Source organism: Oxyura jamaicensis, chromosome Z (genome assembly GCF_011077185.1).
Source record: "Oxyura jamaicensis isolate SHBP4307 breed ruddy duck chromosome Z, BPBGC_Ojam_1.0, whole genome shotgun sequence".
Taxonomy (NCBI): domain Eukaryota; kingdom Metazoa; phylum Chordata; class Aves; order Anseriformes; family Anatidae; genus Oxyura; species Oxyura jamaicensis.
Genome location: NC_048926.1, coordinates 50,533,382 through 50,552,402, shown reverse-complemented (window position 1 = coordinate 50,552,402; position 19,021 = coordinate 50,533,382). Strand labels below are relative to the sequence as shown.

General features: G+C 37.5%; 1 protein-coding gene across 1 annotated transcript in view; it reads left to right on the top strand.

Moving 5' to 3' along the window:
* Positions 1 to 16,433, top strand: part of MEGF10 (multiple EGF like domains 10) — a 104,778-nt gene extending 88,345 nt beyond the window's left edge. The window contains exons 18-26 of the mRNA XM_035310084.1: positions 499 to 627; positions 2,262 to 2,390; positions 4,985 to 5,113; positions 5,636 to 5,872; positions 7,170 to 7,297; positions 7,461 to 7,584; positions 8,437 to 8,481; positions 10,809 to 11,015; positions 11,984 to 16,433. Of these exons, the coding sequence (XP_035165975.1) occupies positions 499 to 627; positions 2,262 to 2,390; positions 4,985 to 5,113; positions 5,636 to 5,872; positions 7,170 to 7,297; positions 7,461 to 7,584; positions 8,437 to 8,481; positions 10,809 to 11,015; positions 11,984 to 12,144 (1,289 nt within the window). The 3' untranslated portion in view covers positions 12,145 to 16,433. The remainder of the gene's footprint in view (positions 1 to 498; positions 628 to 2,261; positions 2,391 to 4,984; positions 5,114 to 5,635; positions 5,873 to 7,169; positions 7,298 to 7,460; positions 7,585 to 8,436; positions 8,482 to 10,808; positions 11,016 to 11,983) is intronic.
* Positions 16,434 to 19,021: the final 2,588 nt, after the last annotated feature.

The following is a 19,021-nucleotide window of genomic DNA, read 5'->3' as shown; positions in this document are numbered from 1 at the left end:
TACTATTGACAAGAAAGAACTAGATGAAGCAAAATAGTCAGAGGAAACATAGTATAAGGTACCAAAATCCACATGGTCTCCAATGCATGCATGTAAAAATTTCTATCAATGTTACCCACTAAACCATGTCCCTAAACACCAGGTCCAACCTTTAATCTAGCATCTAACAATGGAAATGCAGAGAAGTTAAGGGCTTACATGGCTTTCTCCACAAGAAAGCTGATGTAAGTGTCTTAGTCACTAAGAATTGAGTATGTATCACTGGTTTCATACATTCAGTCTTTTTCAGCGCTTTTTAGTAAAATGAATCCTTAGCTTAAAAAAAAAAAAAATCTGTGGCTATTGGCTCTAAATGGAGCAGCCCAAAATATTTGTTTAAAAGAAAAACAACAAACCCCAAACCAAACAGCCCTCTCATGTGCTTGTAAGCAGCTCTCCATTCACGAGTACCAAATAACTTGTCATTTATGGTTGATTACTTGCTCTGGGTTGTTTCAGCCTGCCCACCTTCTCACTGGGGACCAAACTGCATCCACACGTGCAACTGCCATAATGGAGCTTACTGCAGTGCCTACGACGGCGAGTGCAAATGTACCCCAGGGTGGACTGGCCTTTACTGTACACAGCGTAAGTGACTGTTATTGTCCTTTCATAGTCTTAACATGTCTACAAATCAGTGACAAAATTTTCCTTCAGTACTTTCACACTTTGTTAATTTCTTCCCCTGCTGCTAAACCTTTCTGATCCAGAAGATGCGAGGCATAACCTCCATGGTTGCAGGGGAAGGCCCTGTAAAATCACTGGAGGCTTGCTGGCCATTGCATTTGGGCTTCTTTTTAGCCTTCCTTCAGAGGACGACAACTTTTGGCCACAGGCAGACATCCCAGTAGAAAAGTCTGTCATCTGCACATGCAGAATGAATTACTGCCATTCAGGTGCTACCACTCTACATGTGCAGATATGGCTGCAGACCATAGTGTGGTTGATGTTAGATATGTACCAGGCAAGGTGGTGGTACCATGTAAATCTTTCCCTCTTCAAAACCTCCCCAGGAAATATTGTAGCAGTGGAGACCCAATAACAAAGGTCATAACATAACACAATGCTGACAAAAGCCATGAGAATAGCTTCTGGCTTAGCTGTGCCTGTGACCTACTGAGGTGTAGTCCTTGTTGGCATTGCAAAGTGGTCAGTAACACCTGTAGCTGTTACATCCTGGGGGCAATTGCAACAGCAGCTGTAGCTCAGCTCAGCATTTCTATGAATAAATGATTTTACTTGGAACTTAGAAACATAACTTCACTGAGTTGTTATTCTATCTTTTTTTTTTGGATTTTGGGTAATTAGTACATTAATACCATTTTTTTCACAAGACCTTTTCATCCATGTAAAAATACAAAAAGTGCAGTAACTGGGTGTAGGTATGTGGCACACACTAAGTGCTCAGTAACAGTTCATGTGAAGTTTGAGAGAGAAACCTTAGATACTGATAAATTGTCTTATTATCTTTATCATAAATTGTTAATTAATGGCTTCACTTTGGTTAATCTTCAGTACAGGCATCCACACTTTCTGTAATCCGGGCACACCCATTATCTTCAAACTAATGAAAATAAGACTGCTAACTGTTTTGCATTCAATGTTTAAATAACATTTTCATAAAATCAGAACTCTCCTTTTCAACTGAACAATGTTGTAGTGGCAGGAAGTAACACATACATTATAGTGCCATATGGATGCAGCTCTGGAAAACACTCACTGTTTTGGTTCAGCTGTCAGCTATCATGGTTATTTTGCTTCCTGCTGGTGAATAATGATCTCTTTGCGGCGATATATCTTCTCCATACTGAAATGGAATCTTTGTGAGGAGCAGAGATTCAATATGTTATTATTCTTATTCTTTTTTGATTCAATATCAGCTGTGTAGAAAATATGTCCAAAGGTTCATTCATCACTAATCAGAATCACAGCTCTGGCTCACAAAGTGCCCCCTTTCTCCTTAAACCATATTACTTCTAGGAGCCCTTCTTGCTGCCTTCTTCTGATCATCTGCTCTCCCCCAAATTTGCAATCTCATTTTTATGTACTTGTTGCCTCATGAATATTCTAAATCCCTTAAAATGAGGTAGGTCTTAATCTGTTCTGTTTATAGAGTGCCACATTGAAATGGCTTTTCAATAACATACTTAATCAGAATATTTGAATTTTATTGTTAGAGCACCTGTTTCACTCCTTTTTTCCTCCCCCTCCTTGTTTTGTAGGATGTCCCCTAGGATTTTATGGGAAGGACTGTGCATTGATATGCCAGTGTCAGAATGGAGCTGACTGCGACCACATCAGTGGTCAGTGTACCTGCCGGACAGGATTCATGGGGAAGCACTGTGAGCAGAGTGAGTAGGAACTGGAGTTGTCCATGCTTGATAACAAACACCAAACCCTGAGCCAAGCTCCTGTTATCTTGGCAAGTGCAGCCTTCTGGCTTCAAAGAGAATCTTGACTGTGCAAGAGCTTCAGGAGTCAGACCCAGGCTATTTCCAAACAGATAAATGCCCACAGAATTAGTTGTTAAGACTGATTATTATAGTGGTGGTTGTTTCTTTCACCTTGTAGCTACATTTCAGAGGTATTTGTACAACATTCTAGCTGTTTTGGACATAATGCTTAAAAAACAACTCTGACATGTAAAAGTAACAATAGTCTGAGTAATTATCATTAGCATAAAGCATCATGAAAATTATTAGTTAGAAAACTATAGATAAGTAGTACCACATCATTACTAGTGGATAAAATTAAAATTTGTGATGTGTCTTTACAATTCAAATGGATTATAAAAGCATAATAAATGTCATTTTATTTTTCTACAAGTGATTCCTTACCCAAGAAAATTAGAAATAGCACCACTGACATCAATGTGGTATAATGTTGTACAGCACTAAAAGAATAATCAGGCTAATAAAGACAGAATGCCTGTGAAGACAGAACTCTATTAGTCCAGTGCTAGCTAACATTACAGAGTGAGTGGTGCTCCCAGTCTTCATGTATTAGTGCAATGTAAAGCAATCCATTCAACACAAGGTCCCACATACCCCTATTTTAACTTAATTACTATTTTGAAGATTTAAACTTGTGTTTGGCATCAGCACTGTTCAGGCTTTGGTTTTGATATGCAGGGGTTGTTTCTTACTATCTACAGCATGTCACACCTGGCAGTACTCTAACGGAAGGGAGGGGAGGTTACCATATACTGAACTTTATCCCTGTAGACACACTTTATTCCCTCAGCAGTGAGCCTAGCTCCAGCTGCAACAGGTGTTTTGTAGGTAAGGCTAACGGGCACCTGGGGTAGAACCACTGAAAATACAGAAAGTGTTTTTTTTTTCTTTTTCTTTTTTTTTTTTTTTCTAAGAAAAATACAGTTATAATGAAATCTGAATATTTTGGAGGAATATGTTGATTTCAGTGAAATAATATGTTGTAACATGTAATTACTAGTTATTTAAATTTTCTTATTCTACTCTTATGATATCAGGATGTTTCACTTAAAAAGGAGAGTAATGATTAGGAAAAGATGAGGATTTTAAGATCCTCTTCTGATGTCATCATATCAAAATATTATTTCAAATACTTTGGCAAATCTAGCTGTTTTAGGATGTTATAGATTTCACATTTTATACTATAATTTGGTAATAATGATTCAACAATATTAAACTAAGTGTTCTGATATTTATGAATTGGAACTTCAGTTTAAAAAAATGACTTTTCATTCCAGTTTAGATTTCAAGATGCCAAAATATATCATGGAATAGTATTTTTTGCACAGACATTGACTTCAGTGGTGCTAATCTTGTTTTATGCAATGTAACTAAGAGAAGAAGGTGGTATATAAGCAAGAAATTACACTTGCATCTAGATTTGTCAAGATTGCAAATAAGTTGCTTTGGCACCTGCTGTGTCATATTATCTTGTAAATTATTGTAAACTAGGAATACATAAAAGATGTGTTAGATATTTTTTTAAAGACAAATTAATGTAGTTTAAAAATTCTGAGGTTCAGAAATTTGAGTCTCAGAAAGAGAAATACCACCCTTCCTCAAACCAATGAGTACTACAACAATGTAACAAGTCACACAGTAACACAGATGTCAATATGAAAGAAGTAATTTTTATCAGTATAGGATAATTTTATATCATACTAATTATGTGATGTAGGAGACACTTTGATTGGTAACTATTTATTGTATACAAATCATTCCAGGAGAGACAAATGCATGTAAAACTGTTCCAATTAACTTATTTTCATATTTTTTCTATTAATAATAGATTTTTTTCATAATTTTTCAATATTTTTCATAATTTTTCAATATTTTTCTATTCCATGTAGTTTATCAGTGTACACATTATAGTATCAAAGTATGCTATAAGCACTCTGGGACCAGTTTTATTTTTATGTAAGTAGATGGCACATATTAGACTCGTGGTCCTAGTCTCTTGCCCTGTCACCACATTAGCACATCTGTCATAGACATGACACCAGCCAAGACGTCTGGCACCACTCATGATTACAGGGTTTTTCAAGCACTTGGATGTGCGTGACCAGTGAGACCAGGCATGCCTGGGCAGAACTGTCTTCACCGTCTTTTGCCTTTCTAATCTATTTTTTTTTCCACTTATTTTTTTTTCTGTTTTCACTTTCTTAGTTGCAGAAAGACAACAGGTAAAAGAAAGGCACTTTTGACTGCAGTTTCTTCCGCTGTCTGCCTGTGCACACACATCCGCAGAGCTTTCCCCTTGATAAAATCTTTCAGGTCTACCACTAATAAGATATCGCCATCTACTGGCCTTGTGCAAAAACATACGTGGTTAGACAGCAAATGGTAGCAGGTGTAGTGCTGTAGGTCTGTAATACACACAAATCTGTATACATTTCATAAGTGATAACTACGCTTGCTTTTCGTTTACACGTATTTTGTCTAATTCTGTGCAGAATGCCCTCAAGGTACCTATGGGTACGGATGCCGGCAGATATGTGACTGTCTGAACAACTCGACCTGTGACCACATCACAGGGACATGTTACTGCAGCCCGGGCTGGAAGGGGGCCAGGTGTGATCAAGGTAAGGCCTATCTAGATGCTGAAAATTACTGTAAATATTTTCTCTAAAACTTAGTCAACTTATTTGAGGTAATCTATGTGTCAGCTATTAAGTTAATTTTGTGTGTTTAATATACGTTTAAATTGTCTTTTATTAAATTGTATACGTTTTGTAGATTTGTAAGTATTAGATATCTCAGTAGTAGTTTATTGGACCAAAACACTCAGGTGCTGATTGCATGAAATGTTTTACAGTGCTGTACTGTCCAAAGCTGCTGATAAGAACACTTTATCTGCTCTGCACTTTTGTCTAGAGAATTTCTTTTCTTTTCTTACTTTTTCACCTCTTTCTGTGAAGAAGATGAATGATTTTCCTCAAGGCTAGGGTTGTTTTTGTTGGTTTCTGACATAGTTCTATTTTGGCATTGTGAAGTACAGTTAAAATTAACAGAAAGAAAGATTGAGAAGTGAAATATTGTCTTCTGCTCCCGAGACATGACCCTCGTAATTTATGTAATATATTTTCATTCTTTCTGTATTTCAGCTGGTGTAATTATAGTGGGAAACTTGAACAGTTTAAGCCGTACCAGTACTGCCATCCCTGCTGATTCTTACCAGATAGGGGCTATAGCAGGCATTATCATTCTCGTCCTGGTTGTGCTTTTCCTGCTAGTGCTGTTCATCATTTACAGACAGAAGCAGAAAGGGAAAGAAACAAATATGCCCTCAGTGACCTATACACCTGCTATGAGAGTCATCAATGCAGATTACACCATTTCAGGTAAGTGAGATTTAGAACAGATTGTTTCCTCTGTCTCTTGACGTTGTGTTTTCAGTCGAGCTCTGAAGGGGTTCATATAACAGGGTTGAATGTGCATGTTTCACCTTTCTACATTAGTGAAGGCTGCTCCGAGCAGGAGCATAGCTGTTTCCAGAGAATGTATCTACAAGTCTGCTTTGCAAGCCTCCCTCGAAAGAGACAGGGGAGGGTTCTTCTCTCTTTGGGAAAGAGGAGTCAGACTCACTGCTCCCAATGGTGCTTTATAGCAGAGCAGCCCCTGGGACCACACCACTTGCTAGTAAACCAGCACACCAGAGCAGTGGCAGGCCTGTGGCACCTTCCAGCTGCCAGATATGGTTCACCAGGGTTCAGAAGGATGCTGATTCAGCATCTGTAGCTGTTTAGTTTGTTCTGCATCGTAGTCATTTCATCTGTGCATTTAGTACAATAAAGCTGGTATATGCTGGTAAAATATGCTAATTGCTAAATAAAGGATCACGTGATCATATCTTGCTTTACTCAGTAACATCTTACACCCCTAAATATTTTTCCGTATTAACCAGTGGACATACAGACTTCACTATTCCTCTCTGCCTAATTTTAAACGGACTTGGAAAATGTGGAAAAATGTAGTTTCTGCTGAGACTTTAAATTCAATGCCAACAGCTTGTATACAGACAGACTGCTATAGATTGAGAAAATCAGAATTTCACACTAGCTGCGGCAAGGCTGTGTGGAGGGGCAGAGTGGTCCAAGTCTGAAACAGATGAGGGGAAAGAGCAATGATCCTGAAACAGGACAGGAGTTTTTGATCTCTGGATGTTAGTTGGGATGCAGGTGTACATGAAAATTCAGGTGATCCTGTCTTTTGAACGCAGCTGTTAAGGAAGCTGGCAGCTAAAGAAGCCAGCAGAAGCAGTTGTCAGAGCAGAGAAAGTTATACCAGCAAAGATAGTGGTGCTGTGTAAACACCCAAAAAATGTTGCTGTGAACTCTGTGATGAAGGTGTCTATGATTTGGACAATGCCATGGTTACAGATGCAAAATAAAACAAGGGATCACAGCAGGAAAGCAAGACGTTAAGTAACACTTGAGAATGCTCTTTGCTAAAAGTGGGGACACAACTAGTAAATTACTGCTCTGTATCTCTTACTCATTTAGATGTATGCAAGATTTCTAGATTTTTATTCAAGAAACTCTAGACTAGATTCTGAAATCAATGTAGCACTATGGAAAACATCGCTTAAGAAAGAAATCGCATGCTATTTTAAGTTGATTATTTTCTTTTCCTTTTCAGAAACCATCCCTCATGGTAATGGTGGAAATGCTAACAGTCACTATTTCTCTAACCCTAGTTATCATACTCTAACACAGTGCACTACCCCACCTCATGTCAACAACATGGACAGACTGACCCTGGCAAAGGTAAAGCAGAAAAATCTAGATTATTCTGTGTAGATTAGTTGCCAATTTATTTTATTGTGTTCCTTCTCATTGGATTTATTTTGCTTTCCCTGATTATCTTCTGTTGGAATGCAGCAATCCCCTACTAGTTTCAATTTCCATTATCTATCTTTCTTTGAAATAGGCAAAAAACAACCAGCTCTTTGTGAACCTTAAAAATGTGGAACCTGGAAAACGAGGCGCCATCATGGAATACACTGGAACACTGCCTGCTGACTGGAAACATGGTGGTTACCTCAATGAGCTCGGTAAGAAAAAATGAATGTTATTTTTATTGTAGCTGAGATGGAATAGAAAACAGATTTATATATTTATTTATTTTTTCCATGTAGAATGTGTTCTCCAGTCAGGGTATCAGAATGGTTCTTCTGCGACACTAGCAAGCCTTGTTTGTAATGTCAGGTTTGTCAGATTTTGTGAGGCTCAGGGTTATGGGTTTGTCCTTCCTTTAAGGCAGGACCCTGAACAACCAGGTAAGTACCAGCTCTCTGAAAACAGTTGTCAGTCATTGCTGATGTTTAGATTGAGATTTATATTGAGATAAATTTGTTCCTAACAGCTAAAATTGTAAAGCTGTAGGCCTAGGCACTAGTAGTAGTTCAGGCCATTCCCTCAGGTCAAAGAGCTGTAACACAGTGACCTTGGACAGCACAGTGGGAGTGGTTAACTGTGAAAGCAAAATACCAAGAACTGGAGTGAACTTCCATACTCTGAGGTTTTCAGGTCAAGATGGGATGCCTTTCTGGTAGATACAGTTTACCCAGACAGAAAATACGCATTTATCAAACAGCAGTTATTAGGCTTATTCAAGAGTAACTGGACAAAACACAATGGCCTGTGACTTGTGTGAGGTCAACCAGATAATTTAATAGTCCTTTATAACCTTACCCACCTTTCTTGTTCAGAGAGCTACTGAAAGCTTGCAAATACTAATGATGCCTTTGCAACCTTATATTGGGCAGTCTCACAGGGCTTATGAGAGAATACTTCCACCAAGGTAGAAATCAATCCCAAAGCTAATTTGAAAGATATAGAAGCTGTTATGTAATCGGTTTTCTTTGTTTTTAAAACTGCTCTGTTTTTGATATCATTTTTCTCAGGTGCTTTTGGACTTGATAGAGGATATTTGGGAAAATCCCTGAAAGGTGAGGTTTTTTTTCTGGTGTGTTTAGAAGAAATGACATCAGTAATCAGTTTACTATTATAAATTATATTTGGTTTCTGTGCAAAGAGAACTTAAAATAATTTTGGGCTAAATTACTGTGTCATTGAATCAGTGCCCTAAATGCATGAATTTTTATTTGTGGATTTTTATTTTTATTTTTTTTGGTGAGGGTAGGTTTCTTAAAACAAAACAAACCACACACACACAAAAACAACAACAAAAAACTCAAGGTTTTTTAAGTCCCTTATGTGTCCCATACAACAACTGTTTCTGTGATAAATGATTGAGACCCAGATAGGATTCTAATTGAAGTTTGTGATTTATTAAGCGAATCGAGGCAAGCAAACAGCGCTGGGTGCGCCGGGAGTCTCTGGTCTACCAGGACACACACCTGTTACATCAGGTGGCTGATTTTTATGCTCCTAGACTAATACATATTCATCACTACTCCTAGAAAAGGCAGGGTTATTATAATTAGTTCCCGGCATCCAAACCCTCTCCGGATGCATGCATTATCAGTCTGTGGTGGTCTCTCTGGGGGTCTCTTGTGCTGAAGGCTCGTAGTCTTCCTCCCAGGCTTTGTCCTTCGGTCGTCCTTCAACTCCCCCTTTCTCCTTATTTGGTGATCTCCTTGCCGGATATCAGAGGCTTGGGCAGCGTCCCATGCAAAAGTCAGCAGATTCCTAAAAACTTCTTGGTCCTCTTATCTCCCAGACCCAAGTCTTAATGTTCGCCCTTCAAACCTCTATTTACACAAATTGCTGGACCGTTCCTTTGCGTGATACAGTACATGTATCACGCATGTACACGATATGTACACTAATCACTCTGTTTTTCGTAGAAGGTTATATTTCATCATGTGGCCCTAGCATTGTTCCATACTGACACGAATCAAATTAACACAATTCACATTTCTTTAATGCACAAGGCACAAAATGGTTCTGTTTTAGCCATTCTAGAGGAACTTCAGCTTAGTGAGCTAGGTAAGGATGCATGCTGCCTCTGATGAAAGGCTTTAAAAAGAGAACCAATTCCTCTTGCAAATGGTATGGACAGTGTAGGACTGCATAATCACAAACAAGCCTGCAATGCTTCAACATGCTCACTGCAGGACTTTGGAATGTTTATCAAAGTATGAATGCATAGAGAAGAATGGAAAGCTTAGGAAATTCAGGGTAATTATGGTGTTTTGATATTTTGAATTATCCAGTTTACTCATAAGACTTTATACTGGACCATACTTGTGTATGCAACTGTTTTTTTTGTTGGTGGTGTTTTGTTTTGTTTTTTATGACTGAGGTATGGCAAGGGTGATTAGAATGTCTGGATATCCAAACAATGAAAAAAGTGTAGCTAAATGAGTTAAATATGTTGACAAGAACAGCTGGTTTGTCACCTTATTTATAATACTGGACAATTTAAGCGGGAGAAGTGATTTGCTATATATTGCTACTTGAGATTCCCTGGTTTTTCAGGACTAGAGGAATCTTAATGTAACATATCTTAAAGGAGACACAAGTTAATGAGCACATATCCACTGGCAGGCTTACCAAAGTCGTTCTCAAGCTGGATCTTCACTCAGAAACCAGTTGAGAAAGTCTCAGCTCTGAAGTTTAAATAATAGAGCATACCACAGAGCAACACAGAGAAAGTAAGAGACACCACAAAATCTCTTAGCCTGAGAAGATGCCTCTTCTCTTAAACTACGGCAAGCTGTCCTTCACCTAAATCCTGAAATGATGAGACATCTGGTGTTTCTTTTTCAGCTTTCCTATACATAAGAGAAACTTCCAAGAAACTGGTTACTCTTTTGGTGTGGCTGCATGCTCAAACTTTGCACCAAATAGGCCATCTCTAGAAGCCACCTTGCCATCTGCCTTGCCATTGCTATCAGAAACAGTTTGTTAGATCACTTATTTTAATCATGTCCTTAGTTCAGCACTGGCAAAGACAAAAGTATTCTGAAGACTCTTTAAAAAACTGATTCTACACATTGCCTGTATTTAATGCTAACTTCTATCTTAATCAGAAGTGAAGTTACTCAGATGTTTTGCTGATGGCAAGATCAATCCCTTAAAGAGCAGACCAGTAGAGGTGCTTTCATTAATTGATGTATAACAGTTTTGAAGTGTTATGACTAGTTTCAAAATAAATACTCATGTATGAGTGACTTTTAAAACTGAAGAATAAAGAAAGTCTGTATAATTTCAGAGTTGTGTAAAAGTGGAAATGCATTTTGCTCTGTTTAGTGTCAACGTCCAAATTATGTAGTGTACTTGAAAAAGTAGTATGTTTTTCCTATTTCAGATCTAGTGAAGAACTCAGAATACAATTTAAGTAATTGCTCATTGAGTAGCTCTGAAAACCCATACGCTACTATAAAAGACCCACCAGCTCTTGTACCAAAGAGTTCAGAATGTGGATATGTTGAAATGAAGTCACCAGCTCGCAGGGACTCCCCGTACGCTGAGATTGCCAGCTCTGCTTCAGCCAATAAGAATGTTTACGAAGTTGGTAAGTAGAAATTCTGCTTCGAGATTTTGAAAGTTAACAAGAAGAAGCCCAAAACTTTTCCTTTGAATCAATTTAATGAAAACACATGAAAAAATACCCACTGAAAAAAATATGATGCTTTCAAATTCTATTTTCTTTTCAAAAGCTGTAAAAACAAACTCATTCTTTTCAGGTAAGTGGTGTAATTCACAAGAGCACCATTTAAAAATACCTTCAGCTCTATGTTCCATAACCTACAGCTGCCTCTGGATTTCCTTAGTTTGAAATCCTTTCTGTAAAAAACAGCAGAAGGTATGCTCAGCATTAAACTGCAATATAATTCAGATCTGTTAAGTACTGAACACCGGTGGAACAAGTGTATGGGAGGGATAGAAAAGGTCTGTTTCCTGTCCTTGAGCAGAAAAATGCATTTTCACCCACAGAAGTGGTATTTTACTGATAGGGGTCCTATATGGTTGCTACATTACTGTAGTTACAGAAAACATTGGGGTGTTGTAGCGTATTATTTTCCTAATTGTCTCAGGACCAGAATAATGTGTGTGTCACACATTACAGGACAGCATTTTCCATTACGGTCCCCAGTTAGCTATTTTTCTGAAATCCATCAGTATCCGTGTTGTATTTTTAAGGATTTTTATAAGGTCTTGATTAAAATCCCCATTTTTTAAAATTTAATCTTTTTTTTTTTTTTTTGTCCACATACAGAGAACAGATGCTGATCCACTTGGTTCTGTCATTAAATATACTCACGGTAGGGCCCTGATGCAAGCTTAGAGGTATTATTCAGTGTAAAGCTGTGACACCTTAGCATCAACTTTTATTTCCACACCTTCATTTCAGGACTCGGCATGACAAAGAATCTTTGTCTTGGAGCAGATAGAATATTTTGTAATGCAAACTGCAATGAAGTACAGCATCTTCTCTTTGCCATTTCTTGTGCTGAGTGTATGTGCTCTCTTTTATCGCAGAACCAACGGTGAGCGTCGTCCAGGGAGCATTCAGCAGCAGTGGACGTTTCAGCCAGGATCCTTATGATCTTCCAAAAAACAGCCACATTCCATGTCACTATGACTTGCTACCAGTTCGAGACAGCCCCACATCCTCTACAAAAGAGGTTGGCAGTGAATGACCCCGAAAGCTGAAGTGTAGCACGGTGGGACTCTCAAGGGGACAAGTGGCATGGCTTCTTCCTCTAGTTTACCATCCTATGGCTCCTAATCTGTCCAGCAGGCAATTGCTGTACATAAAACAGGAATCTCAACGTGAAGTTTGTATTGTGTATACAAGTGACGGATGGACAAATGCCACACTTGGGAGACCCTGATTGTTCTTTTTTTTTTTTTTTTTTTTTTTTTTCATGGCAGTTAATTTTATAGAAACAGGTATACAACACATTTATACTGTAATATACTGGCTTAAAAATCTTAGTTTGCAGATCGGTTTTGCTAACAGATCCCACTTCAGCTACTTTAAACGTGGACTTGGTATTTGTCATGTTTCAAAGTAGAAATGCTCCCAGGACAGTGCAACTTGCCAAATGCCTCTTTATACAGGTGATTAGTTATGTAGAAGAAAAACTGCCTTGCCAAATTTTACCTTCCATTCTGATCTTTATTCAAGACATACTAAGAAACAAGATCAGATGGGGTGGTGAGTAAGCACAATACTACAATTGTTTGGGAATTCCATCATCAAGCATTTTTTGTCCCTTACTGGTGGTGGGAATACTTTGCTTGAATAGTTTTGAAGATGACAAAAGCATTGCATACATCAATATTATATGATGCCTCAAGATCTCTGGGTACTCCAAACCCAGCACCAGTCCTCAACAAATCTTTTGCTACATTTCAACTCCATATGCTGCAGTTCAGACCACTATTTCTTCCATACACAACTAATAATCCACAACATATCAGTAATTACTTCATAAAATATGTAAATTAAATCAGTTTATTTTTGTCAGCATGGACTGAGTGTGTAAGGAGTGGAAAAAGGTGATGAATTATGTAAACCTGACCTGCAATGAAAGGTTTGCATTTTATAAACAGGTAGTAATAATTACTGTAATATAGGATAAAAACAGTTAAATGTTGTGATTTTTTTTTTCTTAGAAATAACTAAGCAATCTCTGTGCATACTTGCTAAAGGCACCTTTTCTTTTTTTATAGTTGATATAGGGAAAAACATGCTTAAGCTGGTCTTTTGCATTGCTAATAATGTGACACATGTACCCCCATTCTTCATTAACTTCTGTCTCAATTTTTAAGGTGTATGTCCGTGTTTCTAGTGATCTAGCTTGTAACTGCGAAAATACTCTACTGTGTGTCATTTTTTTTTCTTTTTTTCTTTTTTTCATTTTTGCATTTTTGCCAACTGGCCTTTACTTTGTCTGGTTAAAGAGACCTCTGGGTGGAGGAAGAGGATTAAAGTAAGGTTAAAGTCATACTGTTACTATAAGAGGTGGTTAGCAATTACATAATAGTTTAACTTTATGAAATGGATTCATTGGAAAAATAAAATACCAAGGTGTTTTTGTTGGGGATAGTAACAACAATGCAGAAAAAGTAAAAAAAAAAAAAAAAGAAAAAAAAAAAAAAAAAGGAAAGGAACAGACTGCCTCTTGGAAGTTTAGCTCATTCTGTTGACTACATGTATGGAGACCATCCCTCCAAAAGACTCCTTTCTCTGCTTGAAACAGTCTCAAAAAGTAAAGATACCTTTCAACACCTAAAAAAGATATTCTCGGCTATGGCAATATTACTTCCAGCTGTTTCTCCTGTCGGTGATGCCATCTGCTGACGCGCTTGTGACACAATCCCAGCAGTCTTCACCCTGCTCTAGTACCAACTCTGTAGCTTGTTAGGAGGAGCTTAGGGATATAGGTGGTTGCATACTATGGCATATAATGGGAAGCATAAAGTCCTACTAGTCTCTTCTTTCTGCACTGGAGTCACATTTTGGCACGTGAGACCTGTGATACACTCACTATATCATGTGAAGTGGAGCTGGTAGGTCAGTAGTCTGGTGTGTGTGCCAGCTCAGCACAGGGACTGCTGTGACAGTTTTAAGCCTGAACTGCAGCAGAGCCTGAGACAATGAATTATCTATTGTGGTGGAATGGATGTACTCCTGTGAAAATCACAACCAGATGCCTTTGAAATACTAAATGCAACAGGGTATCAACTGGAAAAACAAACAAACAAACAAACAAACAAAAAACGCTTTCGGGGGAAATGTTTTTGAAAACAAACCCTGGGTTTGAAATGGAAATACCACGTGCTTTTATTTGTTGTCATTGAAGTGGTGATAAATGAGAGTTCTGCATCAGAGACATTGTAGCAGGTATGCTTAACCCCGGGGAAAGCATATGCCTGTTTGCAGCGCCCCTTAATGGTCCTGGTTCTTGCTGGTTGTAAGCACTGACCCTTGCACAACCTTGGAACAAACAACATGATCAGCTTTGGTCATTATCAGCATAGCAATTAAATACAAGGTTTTAAAAGCCAGTCACCATTTAATCCCTCCATGAAACAAAATATTGACTGGATTTGTGTGCATATAGGAACATGTAGTGCTAATGGTATATACATGTGTTTGTACTGTGTGAAACAGACGTTAAAATAAAAACTTTGAAGCCGTGAATAGAAAAATGCTGTATTTGGCAATTGTAAGCTCACAAAAATTTATTTTTTTACTCTGTATAAAATTTGGAGACCTTTAGATAAATAAATCCTCATAATAGAAACTGTTCTTTTGTTAATATGCAGCAATGAAGAGCTCAATACATGATTTTTAATTGGTTTGTAAATCTCCAGTATGTCACACATTTCCTCTAGTGATATATTCAGCCAGATATTTGTGAGAACAAATGAATTTCTGATACTTCTGCCTATTGTGTATGTTCTAAGTATGTACATAGCCATATATACATAACCATCCTTTCTATGAGTAAAAACCCTGCTGTGTAGTCAGCATAAGCAGTGTCTGAATATGCCTGAGCTGTATTTGCAGTACATCTAGGTCAAGTAAATGACTTGTGAATTCACTTCAGCGGATGGTTGTTGGTAGACACTCACAAAATGGGTTGCCTGTAGGGGTAATACATTCCTCTTGAATGGTATCTTTATATCATTCATTTGAGAGGAAAAAAAAGCACCTGGGATTTCTGTTTGCAATCCTTCCATCTCCTGCACAGCTATTAGGGAGGCTAGCTCTGGAGTACGTCTGTTGTCAATTTAACAGATTCAAAACTCAACTCTCATGACTGTAACAGTCCTTTTTGCAGAGCATAGTATGCTCGTAAATAACTAAAATACTTTTGAACATCCATTCTATGTTCTGGTGGGAACTTAATGAGTAAGTTGATGCAATAATTTTAGCAAACACCAGCTACACAGAGAATTGGCTTCACCACAGATAGGATTGGAAAGAGATGCTTGTTTCTACGTGTTCAAATGATAAGAGTGAGAAATATAGCACTGAAAAATTGAGATAGCTATCCCCTAGCAAGTTGTTTAGCAGTTTATTAAAGTGCAAAATTCTGCACAAAGTGAATAGCTGTTTTTAAAGCCTGTGGTAAGTATAAAATTTAAGTTTAAATAGTACAGGCTTATTAATTTGGGTCACTTAGAAGCATAATAAACCCCAAGGGCTTTTTATTTTATCAAATATTTTTAATCAAAACACACTCTTATGCATAAACTTTGTCCTCATCTTGATCTACCCAGAGAACTCCCATCAATTTTAATTGTAAATGCACGTGCAGATTAGAGGAGAACAAAGATTTTGTTGTAATCGTAGTTTCTGCTGAGACAATCTGCAAAGTCAAGTTAATACTGAAATTAGAATAAAAATTCAGAAGCAGAAAATGCGTTATTTAACATATGTTGAATTTTCAAAGTACTGTGACTACAATTGGATATTTTAATTAGATGTTTCCAAATAGTAACCCTTACGCTGAAGCTCTATAATCCAGACTGAAGAATACAGAGCTAATTTTGACAAAAATGCTTTATATTAAAGATTGTATATATAGTAGTTTAAATGACTGAAACCAATTGTGTGTGTGTTTATTAATTACTATATAGAAAATCTTTTCATTTTTGGTACGCTTACACTAGTGCTAGAGCACTGAACCTAACACTTCTATTTTCAGTTTTTTAGCCCACAAGACTTCACTTTGATAAGACTGAATTGTAATATATTTTTAAAGAAAACCTATCAAGTATGTCTGGATTCTTTTTTTTTTTTTTTTTTTTCTTTCTTTTTTTAGCTGTAACAAAACAAAAAAAACTGTTGTCAAAATATATCTATTTTCCAAAGATGACTGATGTTCATCATTTTGCCCTTCAGTATCATTTCTTTCACTTCACATACTTGTAGGTTAACATAATAAAGTTTCTAATGAAAGATGGGAAATGGCTGAATTTATTCCTCCTCCCCTCCCCCCTTAGGCCCCTTAGGATAAATATTAAACTGAATGGGAAACATAAATAATGTTATAGCTGGATCAACAAGAAATGTATTTTATTTTCCCTCTTATAAAAAGACAGTAGTTTCTGAGATGCTTTGCAGAATAGCAAGGCTGATTTGGGATTTTAAACTGCTGAACTTTTGTTATTACTGTCAGTTCACACAGGAATCAATTCTGTGAAGTGGGTGATTCTTTCAAGCCTGTCTCTTGAATGTGTAAAGCTTCACCCTTGAAAAAGACATGGAACTGAACTGCCAAAAGCAAGGTGTTTTCCCTTTTTTAGGACAGTAACCTTCGACTGACCATTAAAAAGCCAATAACCAAAGTACAAACACGGGGTAAAATGAGATACTGTTCTTTTTGAGTTTTAACTTTGACCCTATATATGAACCTAAAAGCAGTGGCTACAAGTAGGTAGTGTGGGAAATTGTTCCTTGCTATCACTGTTTGCACAAGGATGAGGGATTTAGCATTAGGTACCAACAGGCAAGTGTTACATCCCACTGAAGATTCTTAATTATGATTCAATTAGATTCAATTATGTTTTGCCTTAAGCAAAGAAGTAGTAGTTAGTTACCATGACACCTCCACCAAAGATCATGCCTCAGATATGTGAGTGATTGTGTGGGTTATACGGATTACTTCTAGGATTCTAACCACCAATAGAAAGTAAATGGACCCTCTAGTTCTCCCAAGACCCTTGAAAACACTGAGCGAACTGCCTTCAACAGGATAGCCAAAAATAAATGAAATGCCTCAAACATATTTGCACACGTTTTCCTAAAATGACAGGATCTGATGATATTTGCATGGGTTAAATTACCACATTAACACCTTAAATTTGTGATGAGACTTTGTGATTACACTGCAATCAGCCAAAGTATAACCTCAGCAGCAGCTGAAAGGTAGTTTTTCACACCAATCACCTGCCTTTGAACAACTGCCCCACCTCACTGCAGCCTCCAGCTCATCCCTTCTCTTTAGAGATAATTATCAGAGAGAATATAAGGAAGATTTGATTTCCATTCACTTTAATCTTCCCCTAAATCTCTATCATGGCAGTGGTAATGGTGTGTAGGATTTTGTTCTGCATAAACATAATTTTGAAACAGGAAAGTGGAAAAGATAGCACTTTGAAAAGTGCAGCAAGACAAAGAAAAGACTGGATACAAGCTTTTTCTAGCCATTGGTTTATTTTATCACCATGGAACCTAGGGTGGTTAATGTATGCTCTGTGTGGCACATGAAGACTGTTCCATCAATCAGATTCTTACTGTCATGAATCTGTGACATGATCAGCATTAATGGATGGCAATGCAGAAGCTCTGCTACATTTTTCTGAAGAATGAAAACAATTTCTGTGTACCGTTATGGTTAAAACCTGCTTCTACTTATTCTTTGAATAACTCAAGAAAGTATGTTGCAAAAATATTTGGAAAGTAAGGTATTATCAGATGTGATCTAGAAAAGCACTTTTTTCTTCAAAATAAAAAGGAAAACCTGCACTTTGTTTTCTACTGCCCCTTCTTAGTATCTTCCTACTCTTTCTCCCTTTTATCTATGACATTGTTGACTGCGACTGAGGATGGGCAAGAGCTGCAACATTACCTCCTGAAATAAGAAGACAGAGCACTATTGTGCTTTTCACACTGGCCAAAACAAAAAGCTACCAAACAAAAACAAAAATAAAAACAAAAATAAAAACAGATTAGTGAGTTACTAGTTTGAAGAATAGGGTATGTGAGTCGCCACTTTGACTGCTTCTCCTCCTCCCTATAAACTTCTTTTACGTTACCTCTACAGTCTCCAAAGAGGGTCTTAGAATGTCATTTCTATTTTAAAAGAAAGAAATCCATTCTGCGCACAAAAACATGTGTAACATCACTGATTTATCAACATTTTCTTTGTAATCACTAACTGACTTTCCTTTTGGTTTATTATTTCTAAATGTGCACAATATAAGGATCATTTGATGCACCAAAGACTCTTTGAAACACTATATTACAGTCACTTAAATGATATGGTGCCAAATGATTTGTACCCCTACTCAAAATCTGATCAGAATTTGTAGCTGAATGAGATTATCCCTTATTTAAAACACTTTATATATAATTTAAATCCACAGAATCATAGAACATACTAAATTGCAAGGTACCCACAAAGATCTTTGAATCCAACTCCTGGTTCCACACAGGAACAACAAAAAAATCAGGATATGTGTCTGATTGACACTTTCCCTCCAGCTTGGTGTCACCTAGAAACTTACTCAATTCCCTCATCCACATCATCAACAAAGATATCAGAGAGGATGGACCCCAACACTTACCCCTGTGGAAAACCTCTGGTGACCTGTCTCCATCTGGATCTCACTCCATTGACCACCACTCGCAAGGCCCAGTTGTCAAGCCAGTTTCTAAACCAGCAAAAAATGTACCTGTCCAAGCTATGGGCCGCCAGCTTCTCCACGAGAAAAATAAGGGAAAAAATATCAAAGGTTTTGCTGAAATCTAGGTAGACTGTGTCAGCAGCCTCT